At 43.3% G+C, this 24469-nt stretch overlaps 1 protein-coding gene across 1 annotated transcript in view; it reads right to left on the reverse strand.

Annotated features, from left to right (window-relative positions):
• The window catches only part of ITGB8 (integrin subunit beta 8), a 461694-nt gene that overhangs the window by 179466 nt on the left and 257759 nt on the right, over window positions 1-24469 (reverse strand). The window contains exons 5-7 of the mRNA XM_069648474.1: window positions 18248-18413; window positions 13574-13732; window positions 11613-11708 (exon numbers count right to left, since the gene is read on the reverse strand). Coding sequence (XP_069504575.1) covers window positions 11613-11708; window positions 13574-13732; window positions 18248-18413 — 421 coding nt within the window. The remainder of the gene's footprint in view (window positions 1-11612; window positions 11709-13573; window positions 13733-18247; window positions 18414-24469) is intronic.

The following is a 24469-nucleotide window of genomic DNA, read 5'->3' on the forward strand; positions in this document are numbered from 1 at the left end:
CGAGGATGTCGTCAATGTAAACAACAACACACACATCTATGAGCTCTCTGAGGACATCGTTCATAAAATATTGAAAGGCGGCCGGGGCATTGCAAAGTCCGAAGGGTATGACCTCATATTCAAATAGCCCATACTTGGTGCGGAAGGCCGTCTTCCATTCATCGCCCTCTTTTACTCGTACCAAGTGGTAAGCTCCTCTAAGATCCAGCTTTGTATATATGCATGCTTTTCTGACTTGGTCCAGGAGTTCAGGGATCAAAGGTAACGGATATCTATTCTTAACGGTGATCTGGTTCAGGGAGCGATAATCTATACAAGTTCTAAGGTCTCCTTCCTTTTTTGGAACGAAGAACAAAGCTGAAGAAGCAGGGGACTTGGAAGGACGAATAAACCCATTTGCCAGGTATTGATCCAGGTATTGTCGAAGGTGAAGGTTCTCAGGCTCGGTGAGGGCATAAATTCTACTACAAGGAGGAGTAGATCCAGGTATCAGGTCTATCTGGCAGTCATAAAACCTATGAGGAGGTAGAGAGTTAGCCTGATCCTTCCGGAAAACATCTTGGTATTCTAGGTATTCGGGAGGTAACTGGGGAGTCTCTGAAGAAATTGCTGCCAGTGCAACACCAGGTGGAGGGTGACAAGTAGAGACACATTCTGGAAACTGGACCGTTCTTGCTCGCCAATCGATCAGAGGATTGTGTTTCTCTAACCAAGGTATTCCTAGAATAATCTGAAACTGAGGGGCCTTGATCACATCGAACACGATCTTCTCATGGTGTCCATCTTGACTTACTAGCGTCACCTCTTGAGTGGTATGCGTTACTGGCCCGGAGGCTATCTCCGTACCATCCACCGTAGTAATGACATCCTTTACAGCCTTGGGACAAAGAGTTAGATTCATCCTCAAAACCATTTCATGATCCACATAATTGCCGATGGCACCGCTGTCGACGTAAGCTTCAATTGCATGTAATCGATCCGGATTATCAGGGCTAATGAGGACCATAGGTATCACGAAATGCGAGGTCACGGAACTGGTTTTCACGCTCGGCAAGAGGACCTCTATTCTTGTCGGGCGAGGTTGTTTCCCTGCTCAGAGTTTGTAACTTTGGTAACTGCAGCTCCTACTGCCTTCTTGGCAGGTTTCACCGGACAGTCTCAAAGAAAGTGCCCTGAGTTTCCGCAATAGAGGCATAATTGCAACTGTTTTCTCCTTTCCCGCTCCTTTTGTGTTAGAGGACCTTTCAGACCCCCTATTTGCATGGGTTCCCCGGAGTCTACTCCTTTGGAAGGAGTTGGCGGTTTGGAAAATACTTGAGCATCAAACTTGGAACGATCGGCCTTCCTGTTCTGCAGTCTGTGATCTATTTGAACGACTAAGTCTATATAGTCCGAACAATCTTGTGGGGGATTCACTACTTGGGCTAACACATCTTTGAGCTCTCCACGTAGACCTCTATAAAACAGCGTAATCATTTTGTCCTCAGGCCATTGAGTTTCCACTATCAGTCTGTTGAAAGACGCAATATAAGCCAAAAGGTCTTGATTACCTTGTCGCAATGAAAGAAGCACATTGTCCAAGGCCTGCCCCTGTGAATGTCTTGCGAACAGTTTTTCCATACTGAGCTGAAAAGCTTGAAAATCATGGAGGACCGGATCATCTTGATTTACTAGAGGGATCGACCAGTCTGCCGCATTGCCACTAAGGTACGAAAGCACGAAAGCTACTTTAGCTTGATCAGTTGGAAAGGCTGCTGGCCGGCATAAGAAATGCAACCGGCACTGATTGATAAATACTGCAAACCTCTTTGGGTCACCAGAAAATCGTTCGGGCGCATCCAGAGGTACATTCCCAGGTAGGTTGATCTGCACTGGATTCATAGAGGATGTAGAAGGAAGATTTCCCCCAGATGCGGGTAACGGGGTCTGTCCGGCTTGTGACTGTAGCAATTGTCTAGCGAGATCATCTGTTCACTCCTTGGAAATAATCAGTTCCCTTCTTAGAGCGTTCGTTTCCTGACGGGCTGCATGCACTTCTGCCCTTAGTTCCCCAAGTAACTGGGCTAGCTGGTCGGTATCTGAGGTTTCCATAGCTCCTGGACGGGAGTTTTGTGGTAGTCTTTGCGTTCTGTAACGCTCACCTGATTCCCGTAGAGGCGCCGGTCTTGACTGGGCGTATACCGTATCTTCAAAGGTGATGTGTAACACACGGCTGGCTCTTTGGGCTGGACCTCTGTGCACTGTATGTCTGACTCGAAGGGTAAGATGTCTGCAGATAGAAAATATGGGATTAAGGAACTGGGTTATTGAATGTCTCTCTCTTCTTCCCTTTCTCTTCTCCTGTAGAACCCCAAAGGTTAACGCTCTCACCTTAGGTAAGTGAACGCCGTGCTCTCCATCTGCCTCGGGGCAGGGTGCTGTAACCAGTTTCTTCACTGGATAAGGGGAGCAGGCCTCTTGACTTCAGAGGACTGCTGTCGGTCGTTTACTGCACGAACGGTAAGTTTCGAGTAATTCTAATGTCTTTAAAGTCTTTAGTAATGATGTCTCTTGTTTTGCAGGGTTCCGGCGATGGCGGATGACGGGCTGAAGTGAGTTGAAGATGGAGCCCGTGTGATGAATAGAAGCGCCTGGAAGCACGTAAGTAAGCGCTTGTTGCCTGCTTCACGATGCGCTCTAACTGTCTTTTTATTTTGCAGGTACAAGTTCGGAGCGGCTGCAGGGGGTTAGATACCCACTGGGTTAGATGTGGAAAGGAGTAATGGCACGTGAGTATTAAAGTTCCCCAATGTCTTTAAACGCACCTTGTTTTGTCTTTCAGATGCGGGGTGCAGCGCCGAAGGCCTCCGGAGCGTGCGAAGAGTTGGTAAGCTTTTGTCTTTCAGATGCCGGAATGCAGTGTGAAGACCTCCGGAGCGCACGAAGAGTAGGTAAGCCTTTGTCTTTCAGATGCCGGAATGCAGCGTGAGGCGTTGGTGACAGCCGATGGACCAGGTAAGTGAAGAGCTGTCACTGAAGACCGTAATGCTAACCTGTTCTTTCTTGTCTTTATAGGTGTTGCTGAAGACTGGATTCAGGATGGTAAGCCTTTTTCCTTAGGCCCAGGATCAGATGCAGAAGACACGATGAGCGTTCTGCTGCAGAGGATGCAGAATAACGCAAAGCAAGATTCATCCATCGGGTGTGGTTTAAATAGCCTCCTGTAGTGCTTAGGTGTCTCCTTCCACAGCCACGCCTAGGTAAGAAAAGAGTTCCTGCTTTCCAGAAGAGTTCCAGTGTTCTGAATCTAGGGAGTGGCTCCTGCCCCACCCAACAGGAAAAGTAGTTCCAAACAGAAGAGGATCAGAGGCTCAACTGGCAGGCAAGTAAGCAGCATGGTCTGCTGCAGGTAAGTCCACCCAAGCATTATGAGCCCGGCGCTTCCAGCGCTGGGACTGGGCATATTTATGAGCCTGGTGCCACTGGCGCCAGGACTGGGTCCAAAAGGTCCCAATTGGGACTGGTTGGACCTCTGAACCTGGGTTATGGATCTGCTTCCAAGGGAGTTGGGAAAACCCTGACCTTTTGGAAGCAGAGATCATGACAGACAATCACTAAGTGATGTGGTGTCAGCACTTACCAGACCCTCTGTCCAGGTGGAGGGCTTGGACATAGATAAAAGGGCAAAACAGATGCCTTTAGCATGTTGGTTGTGGATGACAAGGAGATTTCCCCACCCCATGTTTTCCCAAGGTAGTTTTAGGTGGTAAGATTCACAAATGTGTACGTTCAGGCCACCAAGATTGTCAGAGTGATCCTATGTTAAACCCAAAAGCGATTGCACACCCTAACTCCATGAAATGGAATCCTTCTGAAAGGGTGGCCCTTGGTGTAGATGGTTTGCTGACATATACAATGCTGTCGCCTATTCACAGTAAAATGAGGGCAGAGTGTGACTACCATTTTTACATAGCCTAAACAAGGTACCACCCCTGTCACAGATTCTAAGGTTAACATTCTCTTTTGGAAATATTGGATGGATCTGTCCAAAGGGGTGAACAAGGCATTAGTGACATGTCAGTATGGGTGTCTTGGCAAGCCCTGCCTCTAGAATAAACTCCGGGACATTGCAGTTGAGACTACATTCCTGGGCAAGAAGAGAGGTCCTAATGAAGTGAGTAATTGGGTGCAATGTCTTCTATGTTTTCTAGGGGACAGTAAAGCCTCCATGTCACATGAAATGAGGAAGGGCACAATATTGAAAATGTGCCGTAAACGTATTTTCTCAGTGGAGGATAATGAAAATGTATATTACTACTTTAACATCAATATACAAGCCCAGGCACCTTTACAAAAGATCTTCTGCCCACAGGTTTCTGCAGGGCTTACCATGGCAGAGGCTGAACAGCTGACACTCACCCACAATCAGGCCTCAACAGAAATAGGAACACCCCTCAGGAACTATCCCCATAAAAGACCACATTTACCCCAACAGGATCAATGTTTCTGGACCTGAGGTTTCACAGGTTAACGAGGGTCATGGCAACTTCTCACATGGTGGATACCTGGGGGCAATCTTTACTTGGGAATAAAGATCCTGTACATATGTAAATTGGTCTCTTTTTCTATAGATTCCTACAGAAAATGTATGGGTTCCACTGAGATTCTGCCAGCGCTCCAGTACAGTTGATTAATAGAGTATCACTTAATTCTCAATCCTGTGCAACCTGTTGATAAGCAAAGGTCAGATGAGATCAGGAAAAGTGCTGTAGAATGAGCTTTCTTCTAACAGCAAGGATGTGCGAAAAACATATTCTTTGTTTAGAAGACAAACAAATGGTTCAGGCTTTTAATCAATCTCAGGGACCTTAACAAGTGCATACATACAGACACTTGCAGATGGCGAAAATCCTCTTGTTGAGAGATGTGCTGTGGCCAGGATTTTGGTTCCTCATTTTGGAGCTGAACGTTGCTTAATTGATAGTTCCAGTTCATTTCTCTCACAGCCAGTTTCTGCACTTTGCATGGGAAGAGGTGAAATACAAATTCTCTTCTCTGCTGTTTGGACTTGCTTCAGCACCATGAAGCTTCAGGAAGCTCCTGTGCACTGATGGTAGCCTTTCTAAGGGCATGAGAGTTGAGCATGGTCATTTACTTGAACAAATATTCTCTTCTGGGCGAGTCATTCTGTTCAGTCCTTTTGATATGATGGAGTACCTTCTGTAGAATCTGGGCTTGAGAGGCAAATGAGAATAGTCAGAGGCAGCACCAACCAAGAAGCTCCAAATTCTAGGATTTGTTTTATATTGAGGGACTTATACTTTGCAATTACCCATGTCCAAGGTGGTGAGGATCAAAAAGGAATTACTGGAGGCTCTATCTGAACCAGTGGTGTCTCATCATTATCTGGCCTTAAGCATAGGCCTTTTTTCTTCATTCACCCTCAAACCCTAAATATAACAGCCATACACAATGAACTAGTGTATTCAAATGTGTTCCCCTTCCCCTGGAGCAAATACATAGCTTTTCTTGTGCTTGTGCTATGAAGAATGACAGAATGACTGCATTTTTTTCTTTCATGGCAAACCTATTCTTAGCATTTTGCGATTCTTATAAGTAGGGGGTTGAGGATGCGTCCTGAGTGATGTCAGTGACAGTCTCTTCGGCATATACATTGTTTGCAGATTGCTTCTGCATCCTAAGTAGTCATCTGTTTCCCCAAGAACTACGCACACTGGGATGATATATGATATGATATGATATGACATTTATAACGCACCTGCACACAATTGTTTCTAGGCTCCACAAGACAAGGGAGGGGAGACATAGGGAGGACAAGACAGAGGATCCGACTTGGCCTTGTGTCATTCCGATTGTGCAAGTGCGAGGGGGGGAAGTGCAGAGGAGAGGATAGGGGGAAGAGCGATTAGGGCAGCATGGCTCTGAGTAAGTGTAGCCAGGGCAGCGCGGCACTGGGTAAGTGTAAGGATGAAAGGGGTCTGTAGTGGGTACACTTAAATACCCTAAGTGTGCGGTAGGCCAGGAGGCAGTGCAAAGGAAGACTGGTCGTGGAGGAACCAGGTACCCTGTCAGACTCTGAGAGAACCAAACAACCAGTTGGTGCAGCAGACAGGTAAGTTAGCATGAGAGCGAGAGTGAGAAAGCAGAGGAGAAAGGGAGGGTATTGAGCTGCTTCCGGAACTTCAGGTGGTCCGGTTTAAGTTTTAGAGGGGCAGGGAGGCCATTCCAAAGGGAGGAACCTGCAGAGGAGAGATATCTACCCCCTACTCTCTGCCTGGAGAAGCGTCTGACCCTCAGAGAGTTGGAGGTAGCTGAGCGAAAGGCTCTAGAAGAAAGGTATTTCGGTAGAGCTAGTTGGAGAGGGTCTTGAACTTGATTGTTGCAGCCACCAGGATGCAGTTGAGAGATTTCAGGTCTGGAGAGATATAGTCCCTGGGCTTGAGACCAAGGATAAGTCTTGCAGTCCTGTTTTGGATTAGTTGCAGAGTGCAAAGAGAAGAGGTAGGCAGATTGAGAAAAAGTCTGTTGCAATAGTCCAGCCTGGAGAGAAACAGGGCTCTGGAGAACATGAGCTTCTGGGGGAAGGTGAGAAAAGGTAGAATACCACTGAGGAGGTGCAGCTGGAACTGGGCCTTTTTTGCAAGGTCTGCGATGTGAGGAGAAAATGAGAGAGTGAAGTCAACATGATCCAAGGTTTTTTGCCTCACATGATGGCAAGGGAAGAGGGCCAAAGGAGGGTGGCTTGAGTGAGAGAGAGAAAGCAGGAGCAGGGGTTCTTATAAGAAGGATATGATATGATATGATATGGTATGATATGGCATTTATAACGTGCCTATACACAAGTGTCTACATCTACATCTACATCTACATCTTACTGGCATTACAGCAAAGATCGCTGGAGGCGCTCCAATCCTGAATTATGGATAGACAGTCAAGAATGAGCGAGGGAGAGGAGGAGGCTGTTGGAAGCATGAAAGAGAGTTGAATGTTATCCACATAACACTGAAAGTTAGAAGAGAAGGTAGAGATCAGGTGGGCCAGAGGGGCTAAATAGACATTGAAGACACAGGGTGAAAGGATAGAGCCCTAGGGGACACCACATGTGGAGAGAGAGGTGGTGGAGAGAAATGACACAAATTCGACCTGGGAGGGACAGTCCAGGAGGAAGGTGGTCAGCCACACCAGGGCCTGATCCGTGATGCCCAGGTTCAAATGGAGTCGGTTGACCAGGGTGGCTTGATTGACCGTGTCGAAAGCAGAGGGAAGGTCAAGGAGGATGAGGACAGAGGAAGAGCTGGAGTCGAGATTAGAGAGCAGATATCCATGTGTGTTTTTGAAGAACAGTTTCCATGTCTCTGGCTGCTCTGAAGCCAGACTGATGGTCATGCAGATAACCAACAGATTCAGTGTGGAGAGTAAGCTGTGAGATCGCCACTTTTTCCAGGAGTTTGCCCAGGAAAGGGGTGATAGAAATCAGATGATAGTTTGCTAGACATGTAGGATTGTCAGAAGGCTTTTTTAGGAGTGGTGCACAAGGGAGTGCTTGAGGAGAGAGGGGAAAGATCCAGTGGCGAAAGAGTGATTGCAGAAGTCAGCCAAAGCGGGAACGAGGGTGGCAATGTGGTCCTAGATGGTTTTGGAAGAGCAGGGGAGCACCTGTTTGGACGACACTCTAGAGACATGATCGTGTGTTGTCAGAGAGAAGGAGGAAAAAGGAAGAGGAGATGGAGAGGCAGTCAGAGGGAACCTGAGAGAGGTAGTGGTAGAGGGAGAGGGAGAGGAAGAAGAAAACGAGGTCAGGATGGCCTGACTTTTAGAGGTGAAATGAGAGATCAGAGCAATACAGAGTGGCTGCGAGGGAACAGGAGAGGTGGAGACTGCAGTAGGATTGGCCAGCTCCTTCCAGATTTTGCTTCCTTTGAAATTGATTCCTTTGAGCAGGTGGCAGGCCGTTTGTCTGAGGATGTGCCCAAAGCCCTCCACTTCCTCTCAGATGCCCTACACTTGCATTTCAGGGCGGTGAGGTTGGAGTCGTACCAAGAGTTGAACTTGGAGGTACGCTTCAGATGGATTCTCATAATAGGGACAAGAGTGTCCAGAGTGTTGGAGATAGAAAAATGCAGGTTAGAGGGGGCTTTTCCACAGTACAAGTCAGCCACAGGAGTAGGAGGAGCAGAGAAAGTAGAGTGCTGGGGTCGGCTTTGCTTGAGGGGCAAGAAGTTTCATGGGAGAGGAGAGCAGAAAGTGGTGAGTTCAAGAGAGAAGAGTGAAGAGAGGGTTAGAGAGGGAAATGTCTCAGGAGATGAACAATCAGACCACAGTCATCCACAGCAACACATTTGGAGACATGGGGTTCAGGTATCTCTCAAACCCGGTAGTGAACTTTTCTACATTTTCTCTCTCATATTGTATAAAGATGAAAGTGGAATTCCTTCCCAGAACTTCAACTCTAGTACTTGGTCGATGAAAGTGATGGGAGGCTTCTCAGATTAGATTGTACACATCACCTACGTATGATGCAGGGGTATGTCATACATTATTCTGCCTTTCTTCATGATCACATGGACTATTCTACAGGTACAGAAACAGAACTGCTCTTAGATCCTAGTGACACCCCTTTTGGCACACTCAGGAGTTGCTCCTGGTAGTGTCAGAATAATGTCCAGTAGTGCTTCCCTTGTTTATTGAACTGCTCCTAAACAGCTGCAGTGAACTGCACCCTGACGTTATGGCAGGTTGTCTTTTCCATTTGTCATGGAAGGCCTCATGGAAGGTCAACCAGAGGCTTCTCAACAGAAGATGAAGGCCTCGTTAGAAGATCATGGGCCTCACATATCCATAGTAAATACAACGGCACATATATGTCATGGGTTTATTGGTGCAGTAAATGGACTTTTGATCCCTTGTATGCAGATGCAGAAGAGGTGGTACATTTTTGGCTTGTAAGCAGATGTATGTTTGCACCACATTATTAAACGGTATGAGACAGCTTTGTAATTATTTCATCATTTGAAGGAAGGATGGCGCCGTGTATCACAACCTAGTTGACAAGTGAGGATCACATAACCATGACACCTAAGTCATGATACTCTAGAAGCTGTTTGATTTTGATTTCATCTCGTCCATAACTCGTTTTTATCCCTACAGGAGATATCAACCTTACATGTCCTACCCATGTGTCTAGTGTCCTGCCCATGTGTGTGGCATCCTGTTGAAGGGTATCTGATAGAAATATACACTTATCTGGTACAGTTTCTACTCCAGAAGGGGGTCACATTACGGATATCTAGATGGACTAAGACTGGAACGTCTTGCATTTTAATTCCAGCGTTTTAGGTATGCCTTTGTTGTGTTGTGCAATGCCTAAAAGACACACGTGTATATCCCTTTGTAAGCCTCGTCTCCTCCTCTATGGTAGATAGGTGGGTCTGCTGGATTTGTCGCTTTGAGGTTGGATACTTCTTTTATTCTAGATCGACTATCTTGGGGGCCCATGCCCTCTAAAAACTCTTTGGCTGGAATCAGACTTAAGGACATTCTCATCGAGGCTTACTGTTTTAACAAACGCTTTTTTTTAAAACAGATTTTTATTGTCAACCTATCAGCCATGTCATCACTACTGTGAACTTTATGCTTTAAAATGACAAATTAGGATACCTGTGTGCCATGACATCATGTCATTATTCATAGTAAAGCTACAATGAGACTTGGAATTGTATTAAAGGCAAAGAGGAAAGTATGTGCACGTCTCCTTATCCTGTCATCTCTTTCACTGATTCAACACCAGATAATTTCTCTTGACAATTGTTCGTTTTTTTTAGGATGCGATGGAGTTTGCTGGATCAGCAGTTTGGCTTCATCAAAAGTTTGACGGTACCTCGGTGGTAAATCCGACAGGATACCCCCAAGGCTTTTACTCCCCATTTTTGTTAAGAGTCCATAGGACTCTATGGGGCAGTATCTGCGCTATTACAGTTGCCGCTAATAGCGCCACGGTAATAGAGCCGCAAATAGGTGGAAAGTGGCAAGATTTACCTCCAGCTCAAAGCTGAAGGTAAAGCTGCTACTTTCACTTTCCTCCCAAACTTGGGATTCGGCAGAGCGGTAATGCAGCAGAAATAGCATTACCACCACATTGGTACTGCTCCGCTCAACCCCTGATGAGGCCTCTTGATGCTGCCTTTCTTGATGATCCCACCTAAATTAGTGGATGTAAGGTTGGACATCTACATCCGATAAGAGGACAATTAACAGGGACAGGATTGCTGGTTGGATGATGACAAGGAAGAAAGGGGTTTATGGCAGAGTTCGTTTTTGTTTGTTTCTTACTGCAATTTGATTTACATGAAGAGAGTTTAATGCATAAAACTTCATGCATGCCATGAATAGAATCCTGATCCTCCATCATAATTTGACTAGGAATGATTGAAATTGGACTTGTCTGAATTGGTTTATTACATTTCTTAATATCATTGAAACATGCTGCAACCCCACCCCACTACCAGTATGATGTACTTGTTAAAGATTTCAAGATGGTGTGATGGTTCTTCTGAATGTGCAGTTATGGTATAATGTGTATAGAAAGTATGAATGCAGTGATTTCTTTTAGTTGCTTGGGATCTTCGAAGTAGTAGTTTGTGTTTGTGTTTTGTCTGAGTATTGCAGAATGAATGACATTGATTCACATATATTTAATGAGGTAAAATGTTTTTTAAAACCTCATCTTTTCTGTGGAGCAGTACTTCAGGAGAGACAATGTGGATCTGACAAAAGAGGAGCTTTGTAAACTAATGGCAAAAAGGGGGACATGCCAGCATATTCAGTACTTGATTTGTATCTGTGAGATGAGTGTATAACATTACAGATATTGTGCACAACACAACCTAAGCAACTATATAATTTACAAACTATGCATAGAACTCGTGGACAACAAAATCTCTTCTTGCTCTCTCCTTCCCTCCCAACATGATTTTTTGTTCTCAAACTAATTAAGGTGACTGCATCTCATTTTGAAGAGTATATTTCTACTTTTCACTTGCGAGGCGTATGGATTATACTGGTTTCGGCAGAAGGCACATTACTCTAATGAGATTTCTGATTACTTAAAATAATGTATTGTATAGCGATCCAATAGAAAACTGGGTCAGATTCGCAAAGTGTTTTTCAAAGGGATTTTCCCATTGAAAAACGTTTTTGGAAATCAGGCTCTGTGTGTGATTTAGATGTGGTTATACATTGAGGTAAGACCGGTTCTGACCAATATGCCCGTGCTATAGGGGAGACAGTAGGTATCCACAGAGTGTATATTATGTTACAAATATGCAACACATAGACAAGGGAATGCAAACCGTTCTAATATGTACGTTAGAAGCAGTGGGGAAAAAGGTGTGCGTTGGGCACCAAGACATGGATGACCACAGAACCCGTGGACGTAGAAATTGATAAAAGTGTATTCTCAATAGTTAGCAATGTTTATGGTTTGCACCCTAATAATGACATAAAGAAACATGCGTGACTAGAACAGACCTCAGTGTACCACGCAGGCAATGAAAGTAAAGTTGTATTAAGCATTACAGGTCATGCAATGAAAAACTGCATTCACTGTGACTTACTTTATACCACTGAAATGCGTTTCCTTCAACAGCAAAAATAGCATTAATGTTGTTCTCGATTAATTTTTGTGAAAGCTGCCCCAGGGATGGATGTTCCTATCAAATACAAAACACAAGAATAAGATTGCTATTTGCTGTGATCAGTAGCCTTGAGTGAACAAAATTACTCAATAGAATGACTTGCACAAATGCCGATGTGTTATTGCTCAGCGTTCGTACAATGGAAAAAAGCATACCGCAGTGATTAAGTGTAAGAACCTAATGTTTGTATTTCAAATCACGTTTACTCTTTAATGTTCTCTGTCTTGTATTGAAATGCCTTTATGGTATGACTGCCGTACCTTTCTGCTCTGATCTCCTTCTATTCTCTGCCATGCTGTCTCTCTTGTCAGTCTCTTTTTCCTCTATCTCTACCCTCGTCACCCCTGTGCTCAATCTCGTTTTTGTTCTTTCTCTCTTTTTGCCCATAAGCAATTTAAGGGTACACACTTTCCATTTCTCTTCGCTCTCTCTTTCTATTCTAATTTTCACTTTCTTCTTAAGGACCACCTGTTGTTCCACTGATCTGCTAATTTTATTGATTTTCATTTGATTTGTGCCCTTGTTTTACACCTTCTGTAAAGCTCTTTGGCATACAGTGCTCTATAAGTCAAATAAAATACAAATACAAAATACTTCTGAATTCCATTGTGGAGGTAACAAAAACAGATAACAAGATAGACTCAAGTCCATATGCTCAGCTTAACACTTATGGCTCTTAACGCTATCAAACATCAGATTTATTTTGCACAAAAAACACTAATGAGGCAATAAGCCCTGCGACAGCGGGCCATTACAGCCCAAGGTAATGCCTCTAAGACCCATAGTTACAGGTTCGAGCATAGTGAGGGCCTTAACGAAGGCCCTGGGGACATTACCGTGGGCGGTAATGGCCCGCCGTCGAGGGGCTTATTACCATTAGTACCCCAGCCCATTAGACCGGGGTGCTTATGTTTTTTTTTCCTGGCTGCAACCAAAAACAAAAAGTTTTAAATAAGTTACAAAAAAATAACCGTCGCGGACAGAAATCGCAGTTCGTTTTCTGTTTCCGTGGCAGCCATAGTAAACAAAGAAAATAGCTGCCATGGAAGGGAAGAAGAGAGTACGCGTAGGCCCGTCTCCCTTTTCATGGCGGCCATTCAATTACATTGAAGAAAAAAAAACATAACAAAATGGCCACCTTGGATAAGGGAGAAGGGACTACGTGTGGTCCCTTTTCCCTTTCCACGGTCTCCTGAAAAAAAAAACATTGTATCTGGCCACAGGATTTCACTGTGGTATGGCTCGGAAACTAGCCTATCCCCTTGCAGTGTATCCTGTGGATTCGCCGCGCCGGGTACTAATGTAAAATAATACATAGACCAATGTTTTCTTCATGAGCACACCTGAAAAATATCCTCATAAACCCACTCTCTGCTCAGACCCTAAATGAATTCACAGGGATCCATTCAAATAAACAAACAAAAATATAATGTTGCCAATTAGCTCAATGCTAATCAGCCATTAGTACCCCAGTCTATAATGAGACATTAGTCAGGGTAATAATCACTATAAATCCATTTGCAGGGGGCTTTTTCATCTATGTATAAGTACCAAGTACTGGGTCAAGGCTCTCATGCAATAGTCCCACATTAATCTTGAATTACAAACATATTGTAATCAATCATTTGACGCTGACATTTCACAGAATCATTGATTTTCTTGTAATCACAGCATCCTATGAACTTGCACAGCGCTTCATAAACTGATAAAATAAGGCAACTTTAAATTCATATTACCTATAGTCATTGTTTTACCTAAATAATATTTCAAAATCTATTTTAGGTAGCACAGTTTAAAAATTGTTTTGTCATTTGCTGCTATCATGTTTAATGTCCAACTCATGTGTTGATGCAAATGAAGGATTATTGGCAGCATTTTACCATATTGCTTGATCGTGAGTACTCGTTGTCTTTCAAATGACACTCTCCATCATTAGGAACTACTATTCCAGCCAATTTGCTATCCAGGGCGAGATGCGATGTTTGATCAGTCATTAAGAGAAGGACGCGTTTAGCCTCTTTACGCCAGCCAATTTCTCTCTAAAGCAAAAATAGGTAGAATGTAAGATTTGCATTCACCTGGATAAGCAGCATTCAGTTAGCAACGTTCACTTTCTTCTTTCATCCTTTTCCTATTTGAAGAATTGTCTATTCATTGTTAAAACAGTATAGTAATACAAATTGAGGTGCACACATACCTATCCTTTTTGTTTTTCTAGCTAAAGTAATCTGCTTAGAAGACTTTGTACTTGTAGTATTGTCCTGATAGGCCCTACCACAACACCGGAGAAAGGTTTACAAAAACAGAAGGTTCTCTGTGATGTTAGCTAGAACATATATGATCACCTCTTTAAATATGTCATGTTGTACATCCACCCAGTGCTTACTAGCTGTCTGCCTAAGAAGTAGCAGCTTGAGGTTTGATTCAAGAAATTAATACATTTTAATGAAAACATTCAATGGCAACAATATGAAGCTTAGGTTCTCTGCACTAGTGTGCTGTTCTTTATGTTCAGCTATACTTGTACAATAATGTTCATTTATTATTTTGAAACTACAAAGTTCATTAAAACTTTTGTAACGTGTGTTCATGCAAACATTACCAGTAATCATTCTGTGGCTTGGAATCACATGCTTTGTTTAGGTCAGTATCCAGTGGTTCTTGCTGAGACCTTTTGTTGTTTATTCAAATTCGGAAATTGGCATCGTCAGGGGTGTTCCAGCAACACTATCCCTACACTACATGTGCGGGTACCCATGATCCTTCAAGCGTCAACATCCTTAGATTGTTTGCTTTCTGACATGAAAGGTGAGACAATCATTGAAAGTGATGTTGAATGTGCTTCTTTTGCTCCCTTGAGGGTGTGATGGGGGGTTGCACACGATTCTCAGCAGATACAAGCCACAGAAACATGATTACTTACTGGGGCGTGTGACTCTGATTAGTTTCTCATGCTTTGCATAGATGAGCAAGCAGTATTCCCTGATGGTGGAGGGTGAGTGGAAGGAGCACATGCAAATACATGTCTTAAAATTGCTTGACCCACCTGAGAATCTGTGTTTGTGTGTCAACAAAATAGTGGTATGTGGAAGTGTGCACATAATTCCATTTTGCTGCCTTAAATATGGCTTCAAAAGCTAAGATAGCACCATAACTCTGGTTTGAATGTGCCTTAGGGGTAAACAGGAGTGTGTTGTTTGCTAGTGAACAGCACATTTGTATACATCTAACACTCCCTCTAGCAATGGTTGCTTTAGTTATTGCATCTCCTTTTTTTCCTGTTGCCTTTGATTCGAAAAAGTAATCTGTTTTTCTAAGCTCTTTAGTTCTGTCTAGGTGGTACATTACTGTCCAACGCCAAACTCTGAGTTATGTGCTGATGCACCCTTACTAGGCAATACAAAGATCATAATCCTTCTGCATGCCAATGGTGCCTTTCTTATATCGCAGGCCAGAGTGGGATTGCAACAACAACTTAACTTGGGCAATAATATTTTCCAGGATGGTGATGGTATGCCATCCTAAGTGCAAATATAAGGTGTCTATCACTCTGGATGGTGCCACCCTCCAACCGAGAAGCTCTTATGATTATTTGGCTATTGGGTTCCAAAATTGCCTAAAATGGTCCAGCTAGAAAGCTAAAAGTGAACTTACATTAATCTGCTACGCAAATTCACTTTGCATTTTAAACTCCTGGTTGTGGAATCGTTCACTGCTTACAAATATTACAGTGCACAAGACACAGGCAATACCGCTGCACTTCATGGGTGTGAGATTTGGGATACAGGGGACTTAGACCACCTAACTAAAGCAGAAAACAAATTTGTTGGGTGTGTCCTGGCCTTTCCCCCAGAGCTCTCCATTTGGTTCTATTATGACTAGAGACTGGTCTGCAACCCATACAATTTACCACTCTAAGTAAACTCCCATTGCACTGGTTACACCTACATAAGGTTGAAAAACTTCCATATCATAAAGAAATGTTCTGGCATGCTTTAAACACACAACGGGAGAAATCCTGGAACTGGCACCATAATGTCTCTTCATTGCTGTCTGTGTTCAATTTAGCACATCTTTTGGACAGAGATGTCCATAAAACCGAGGAAATCAACATCAAATAGAAATGAGATTTAATATACATCGAGAAAGAAATGGGGATTTCTTTTTCCCTTACAAGATTATCTGATTATATCATCCAGAAAATAGACTTTGCCCCAGAGAAATAATTAAATAAGATGTATTCTTTCCATGATATAGTATAATACACTAAATTTCGATTAAACACTTTTTCAGTTCCTGAATTTTCATGCAACTGGGCCGCTAGAATGTATCACTGTCATTAAGTCATTATCCAACTGCGCCTCACTGAAAAAGCCTTTCTATTTACTGGTGTCAAGCTCTGTTAAAGTGTGTTGCGGAACATCCATAGTCTGTACATTCATATGCATATATGTTGATGCATCGCCACAATCTATTAATCTATCCACTATGTAGTCAGCCTTTAAGAGTACTTTGTCTACTTGTGTTACTGCGTCTGTACAATTGTAAAAGGGCTTGACATTTTCTTCATCGTTTCTGTAGCATGAGCATCTTCATCTCGAGCCCGAAATGTTGCTCATCTTTAACACCTCCTCCTTCGATCTAATAGAGTATTTATGGTCTCCATACTCTTTTTTGGATGCGTCAGCTCTGCTTCGCATTACGTCGCCAATCTTCTTTCTTGCTCGTTTTTCATACTTTCTCCTGGATTTCATTCAAATGACCATCATATTGTCATGAGTGCATATATCGTTTCCTTAATGGGAACCTCACTTCCAGGATTCTTTTCCGTATAGGTATTTTCACTGGCACTGCACGTGTCTCACACTATGGCTCCCAACATATAAGCATCATGGGGGCGGAGCTTTGAGTGGGGGTACTTGGCTCCACCTCTACAACAGTGATGATCATCCTTGGGTAATCTGTGTAGTGGACACCTATTCTATTCAAAATCGGCACAATCAGACATATTCAAATTACATGAGTGATGATCAACCAAAGTTTGCAGATGTGACTGTTCTTGTATGTAAATTTACCTCAAGCCTGTCTGCCCGTGCCAGGTGCATAGTGGAAAGGGGTATCAGACAATTCAGTGGCTATTGATGATGGTTGGATGCATCTATAATCAAGCATGTTCATCGAGGGAACTGTAATTTGAGTTGTGGTAGCTTCAACACATCGATGCAACTTGTGGGGAAACGCAGTGCTTAATAAATCCTTACAACATAACTTAACAGGAAGTGAATGTTGTGGCACTATGTTTAATGTGCAAGGTTGCAGAGGATTGGAAATTCAAGGGTGTTCTAACAGTGCATTGATGGGGGCATTTGCACCTTGCCCTATAGTTCCTGATTATTATGTGAATTTACAAATCGACTCACGCCTAACTCTATTATTAGCCATTTGCATGTTTGTGGTGTTGAATATTTGTGTAGTCCTAAGTCGCGCTTTTCCTACTTGAAATACATTGAACTGTGTGTGATAGAGAATTACTTTAATTTCTGGAAAATGTGTTCTCTTTGTAGACAATGATTTATAATTTGTTCAAGTCTATGTGTACCCAAATTCAAGTTTCTATTTGGGTTAGTCCATGTTTGTGGTGTTGGCAAGCTCCTTACTATTTAATGGCTTATCCGGCACATTTTTGTGTCCCAGGTCAGCCAGGTAAGGGGGAATGCAACGGGGTGATGGGAAAGAAAGAAAGACGGGTACCTTTCATGACTCTATAGTAATAGAATGGCAGTACGTAATTTACAGTCATTTCCGTTATACATTATACCGTAAGTGGCAATGACTCAACAGTAAAATGCCATACCATATACATTATAACCATTTGTAAGAAGGACAGTGCTCTTGAAGGCTGAGGCCATATTAGGTCAACTATTGACGGATGTGCGATTGAGGTGTGCGTAATTTGAATTTGCTTTTCTTTATTCGTATTACAAATGCTACCTTTTTGTTGGTTGCAAACTCTGGCACACAGATTGCCATTGATTAAGGATAAGACAGCCACTTAGTTGAATCAGACCTTTTGTCAAATACCCCCAACCCTTAAATGCAAGCATCCCAACTAGTCAAGTAGATTCCACACATTTAATGAATTGTATCCCCCAAAGAATTTATCAATTAGACTATGGTTCCTAATGATTAAATCACTATGAACCAGAAGGTGTATCCATCCATTTATTTATTTTATTTATTGGGTATTTTTAATTCTCCTATACAGCAGATGGTGTTTCACACCACTTGCAGGTAGCGGGAACCCAGGCCACCCAATGAACAGGAGAGGCCACCAAACCTTGTTGATAGCTACCTTGAGGTTCCAGGAATGGGAGACCGAGCAAGGCTATTACAGCAGCCACCAAAAGAGGAAAAGGAAGGGGAGGAGACAATAGTGACATAGTTAAGGAAACCAGCAACACAAAATGCAAGAGCATTGGTGATCATTCATGCATGTCCCACAGACCCCTTACAGTTTCATTCTTATAACATCAAATCTAATTTAACCTCCTTACCTGGCAAACTGTTGCCTGAAGCATGGCATCAAATACACCTTCAGGAGCATCAATATTTCCAGAAACCTTTTGTTTGCCCACTGCTTTTTTGAATTCTGCAACATTGTCGGTCAAAGGAAGAACATGAATGAATCCATGTGGTCGCATACAATCACGCCGAAAATCACTGCATGAGAAAAAGATTATAACTGAATATAATGTCCTTTTATATAACAAATATTCATTGCAACTTCCCTTTCTGTTAATGACGTTGCTCACTATTTTTCCTCTAACATTACTAAATGTAATGACAATCTCACAGCTCTCCTCTCTCTCCATCCCCAACACTGCTACTCTCCTGTACATTTCCCACATCTTTTACTCTTTAATACTTTTCCCCTACCTCTGCTATTGAATTAGCACCCATCCTTTGCAGTGGCAAACCATCTTGCGCTCTTATCAGCCCTTTTGCTCTCCAAATGGTCAAAGACTTAGGGCATCATTACGAGGTCAGCTGTAACCCACCCGCACTACCGTGGGGTTGCCGCTGACCGCATAACACCATTACTGGTGCCTGATATCCCGCTGCCACTGGAATATTACAAGTCCCGGCGGCCGGGGATGTCAGGCAGTGGGAACTGAAATACCCCATTCTCGTGGACTCAAATAGGACTCCACGGAATAGGGACACAGAAGCTAACAGTGCTCGTGCTTCTGTGAAAGCCATGCCTGTAGGGGCCATTGCTTCCGGCAGGTCAGACCTCTCATAGTCTGGTGGTCCAGAAAGGGTGCTGGGACATTGTTCTCTGCACCCTTTTTTCCAGACCACCATACTTGCCCTTTCTCACTGAGCTCTTTAACCTTTCTCTCTCTCTGCTGGAATCTTCCCTGCCTCCTTCAAATCTGCAATTACTCCTATTGAAGTTAACCTCTGCTGGCCCAAACATCCAAGCAAACTATCACCCAGTTTCTCTCCTTCCCCATAATTCAAACGTCATTGAAGTCAGATATCTGACCTGGTAACTAAGCACCTGGAGGATTATGACCTTGAGGATCTACTTAAATCTGACTTCTGAAGTAAACTATCCACCAAGACTGCACTCATGAATGTCTCCAACCTTCTCTATACTCATCTTTTTAGACCTTTAGGCCACTTTCAACATTGTCAACCACTCCACTCTCCTCCTCACTCTCCAGGACTTTGGGTTTCAAAAGTCTATTCTTGCCAGGATCACTAACCACTCGGAACTCACAAACCTCTGATCCCACACCTCTCCCTGTCAATGCTACCCAAGGATCAGTCCTTTGACCTCTGCTCTTCACCCGCTATATCGCTGCCCTTAGAAGACTTTTCATATCCTTTGGCTTTCACTATCACCTTTTTGCTGATGACACTCAAATGTGTTTCTCCATTCCCTCCTTCACCCCAGCCATCTCAAAATGTATCACAAACTGTATCTCTGCAATTAGTCACTGGATGTCTCTCTGCTGCCTCATACTGAAAACAGAAGTCATCTTTCTCCTGGCTTACAATGTCATTCCTGCCCTCACCTCTCTGATCTCCTTTCTACCTGACCTTCTTGCTTTCTCACCCAAAGCTCGCAGTCTTGAGGTCTTCTGTGAAAGCGATCTCCGGCTCCAACAACTCATCACTACCACTGTCTCTACTGCTCACATTAAACTCCCCAACATTTGGAAAATGCACCATTTTCTTGTTAACCAATCTACAAAATATTGAATCACCACTCTCATGCTCAGAACACTTGACTACTGCCCAAGTCTACTCCTTGACCTTTCTCTCTACTCCTTCCGCCCTGTAGACAAAGTCCTCAACTTTGCTACCCACACTCCCTACAACCAACCCAGATCTTCCCCCACTTTTAACTGCCAGCAACATGATGGTTGGCTCTCCATGCACAACCGCTCTTTTCAAATTCCTTCTCTTAGACTACAAAGCTATCAGTGGTCTTGCTCCTCAGAACATGTCAGTTTACTCTGTTCCCTCTACTCCTCCACTTCACTCAATCTTACCATCTGCTCGCTTTGCCTCATCTCACTTCCACGCTTTCTGCATCCTTGTACATGACCGCTGGAACCCAATGCACATACAATCAAAGGCAGCCCAGTAGTGTATCTCTTTAAAGCTTGGCTTAAACTTCACCTACTTCCTAAAGAGAGAGATCCCCTTGCCCTCTCCCCAATCCTCCTTTCCTGACCCCACCACTGTCTTCAGTGATGCTTACTCATGTAATTGTGTATATTTTAATACTACTCGTTTTTTTGGTTTGAAGCACTTGCCCACATAGGTTAATGTTACCTTTGTGATTCACTTGTATTTGTATATATATGTTTCTGTTTATTTTGTTTTGTCCCTGGTAAATGTCACAACTTTTGTACACCCAAATAAACAGACTCACCACTTGTTCTCATTTTTGTACTATTGTACTATTGTACTGGAACCCTTCATTTAAATGCTCTGCCACCTATAAATGTGTTCATTTAAGTCTGATCGAAATTGATATCCTTGTACTTCAAATTAATACAAAGACACATCAGAGCCAGTAACTCCAAAATGTCATTACCGTCAACAAAGGTATGTCATCTACACAACCACATTGATAAAACACATTGAACCTTTTTAAAAGCCTTATGTGCACTAACTTTGTATTGTATATTAAGCTAATAATACTCAGGCTTGTGGAGCAGAGAACACATCAGAACCAAAGACTAAATTACATACAATAAACCATTACTTAACAAAATAAGATGCCATTCTTAAGTGTCAAGTTGGCACTAGGGAAGGGACTGCATATTTTTCAGTTTGGCAGCATGGCGTGTCCAGCCATCACACTAGAAAATGCCCTACAATCACTACTCCTTGCTATCACTGAAATCACAACTTCAGCAGCACTGTTAGTTGCAGAATGGATGCACAATCATTAATTAGTAATGAACTGGAACCACCACCATTGTGTATGACGATGCAGACGATCCATGCAATCCGCCTGGCCCCTTTCTAAAGTGTACCCCCAGGTTGCATGGATGTGCATGTCTCTCCCCTACTATGTGGCACAGATACAGAGGATCTGATTGCCCCTGTGCATGCTTTGTTTGTAAAATGACCCCTCCCCCTCCTTGAAAGACCCACGTCCCCACCGTGCAGTTTCTGCAAGGTTAGATCATTTTTCAATTAGTCCCCAATTTTTCACTTAAAAATATATCAGTTTCAGGTTATCCAATCTTTACAAACATATTCCATGCAGATCTATCTTTTTTAAAAATGTTGGAACATCTTAAAGGTGTTCGGAAGGCAGAGCTTGAGTCACAGAGACATAAGTAGTATTTTTTTTTTGTTTAAATCAAGGTTACAGTTTTGAACATGGACCTGGTCCCTTCTAGTAGTTAGCTAACCTTTTAATAATAATCAATCAAGTGTGGAAACAGTTGTTTAAACCTGGAGTTGCTTTTAGTGCTGCATTTTGAACTGCATATTTCAAGCTAATGGCCGGGTTGCGTAGAAGAGAAGCAAATTAACGGAATTGACTGTTGCACTAAAAATGTATTGGGCTAGGTCACTTCTCCCAGAATTACTTACCCAAGATTAAATGCAATGTAAATGTTCCGGAGGAGGAACCTGTCACAACATCATTGTATCCACATTAAGGTCTGTATGCAGTGGAACAGTAGCATTTCTCGAGTTTTCCATAACTCATAAGGCATGTGTGATACATTAATGCTCTATGTGGCTCCACCTGTAAAGTGTGTATTTAAAACCCATCGACTCATAACCGTGCCAAATAAGGCTGTGTGGTCCTCATACAAAGGTAAAACGAAATGCCTACTTCAAAGGTTTCAGTGGAGTGCAGAAAGCCTGCCCTTTTCTTTTTAGTGTTGGTGCATTTTGATGGCATAAGCCACCAAAATATCGCAAACACCATTGCTACAGATAAGAAAGGGGTGCCAAGAAGCAGTCTTTGTGGTTGGCATGACAACTGGAAATGCTGTCGCATACAATTGCCAATGCAATAAGTGTCAATTCCTGTTCCACTAAGTGGAACCAATTCAGTAGTGGCTTGTTTAACATATTTTCGCCCAATCAGGAGTACTGTCACATGTCACGTGCCTGTGTGACTTTCAACGCTGGAGCCACAGAGTGATCTCTTTTCGATATAGAGACTGAGGCCGGCCTCACTTCTCACGACTGGGTGAGAGCAGTCATCTTGTATCTTGAACAAACATGAAAATTCAGATCCTGACATTCATGGACGATAATGAGAAGTCCCTGTCTGGCGTAGCTAGGTGGCTCAGAGGGCTGAGGTGGACAGAGAGGACATACAAAAAACTTCTTCAAGAAAAGCCCACCCTCCACCGGGACTCCTACACCCCAGCAACATTCCTTGCTGGAGGAGAGATTTGCCACACCCTGAGAGAGACAAGTTACCACTGAGTCGGAGGAGTTTTCTCCTGGGAGAGACCCATCAGTTACTCACAACAAGCTGCATGCTTGGTGAGCGCAGACGCCTTGAGAGCCGTGGTCAGAAGTGGGGTGACCACATCATCGCCCCCACACCTCGGGGACTCCTGACATCCCCAGGCTCCCCTGTGCTGGAGTGGGTCTGAGACGGGAGCTGTCATGTACTTGCAACCACACTGCCGTGTTGCTGGTGTACGCATGTAACCTATTTCCGTGTGAACTGCAGTATTGTCTGTTTATTGCTTCTCTTCACCGTAATCTTTTACGGCCACTGTCCTGTGCAACCCTGAACCAGGGAATTCACTTAATGTTTAATTACTTTGTTTCAGGGACACCGGGCCCGACCACACAGCTCTCGTAACATCATGAACTCCCATCGGACTGCCTGGTTTGGGCACCCCACCGCCTCTCGCTGCCCGCCTCATGGTTCCTGGGCCTGTCTATGCCAGTGGCAAAGACCCTCTTCAACTATAAGGCTGTTCCATCTGTGTTGTCCCCAATGGCTAACTTACCCATGGACTAGCTGCATGGAATAGGCAGGTAAGGGGATGAATATTGCTTCTGCTTCCCGGCAGACTGATGTCCATGTGATCCCAGGCACTGTCGAATGGGAAAACGGCCTTGCCGAAGGCGGTCACTCAGATAGAGTTCTGACCAATGGGAGTACTACTTGTCACTGTACTGTTCTTTACTATTTCATGTGAAAGTCACGGTGCATTATTTGTGATATTAGTTCTAAACGTGCACGTTTCAAGCAGTTGAATCATGCAAGTTTGCAGTATGAAATATTGCATATTACAATATGAAATGCAATATCAAATGTTCTAATTACTTCCACTGTTTCAAGTCTCCAATTCAGACTAAATGCAGTTTCAGTGCCCTATTTTCACTTTGAAAATTAACGCTTCCTCCAAGAGTGTAACTGAAATACTTTTATATTGCAATATGTGTACCCTTGAATCGTGTGAAATGGTGTTTTAGGTGAAGCAATTGAGTATATCTATATAAAAAACACCTCTTTAGTCTTGAAAATAATTTTAACTGCATTTATTGTAATATGTATAGAAATGGAACTCAAATGGACGGTAACTATAGGAAAATTTCAAGTGCCCAAGTATTTTGGTCCATTTCTTGTGACAAAACACTTTGTAGCAACATCTGGCCCCTATTAGATAGCTTATGCATCTTTTGTAATGTGCCCTGCGGGTAACATAGATAAACACGTTTTACTAAACCGAGGAACCTATGCCCTGTTAATTTACTTGCAGACCTCTCTGCTCTACGCACTGAAGAATCTAAAACTTCTTGGCATGTTCTTACCCCCTCAATTGGTTCTTTAGGCCTTGTTACTTGACCAGTGACCGTGACAATATGAATGATGCTCTGCAGGCATAGAGGCATTAAGCAGTGATTAAAGTGCCTCCTCAGTAGTGTTGCCTGGTATAAAGGTAAAAGAAGCCCAAATCATCTACAAAATAAGTGGACTCCCATTAAAGGCCCAAAGCGATAAGTTTGAGTTGCAAAAGGGAAGAAACATACGCAACAGCGTAAACGTAGATTAAAAGAACATAGGGGTCATTACGACCTTGGAGGTAGCTATGCCGCTATTTGCGGCATGGATACCCCCATTCTGGGTACCGGGTCCGGGTTCCTGGAATGGGGAAATACTGGGCCATTCGGACCTTGGAGGGCCCGGTATTTCTATATTCCAGGAACCCAGACCCTGTACATCCCCATCGCCATTCTGACCCCCATGGGGCTCAATGGGA

This window comes from Ambystoma mexicanum, chromosome 2q (assembly GCF_040938575.1).
Source record: "Ambystoma mexicanum isolate Mex_15411 chromosome 2q, UKY_AmexF1_1, whole genome shotgun sequence".
Lineage (NCBI taxonomy): Eukaryota > Metazoa > Chordata > Amphibia > Caudata > Ambystomatidae > Ambystoma > Ambystoma mexicanum.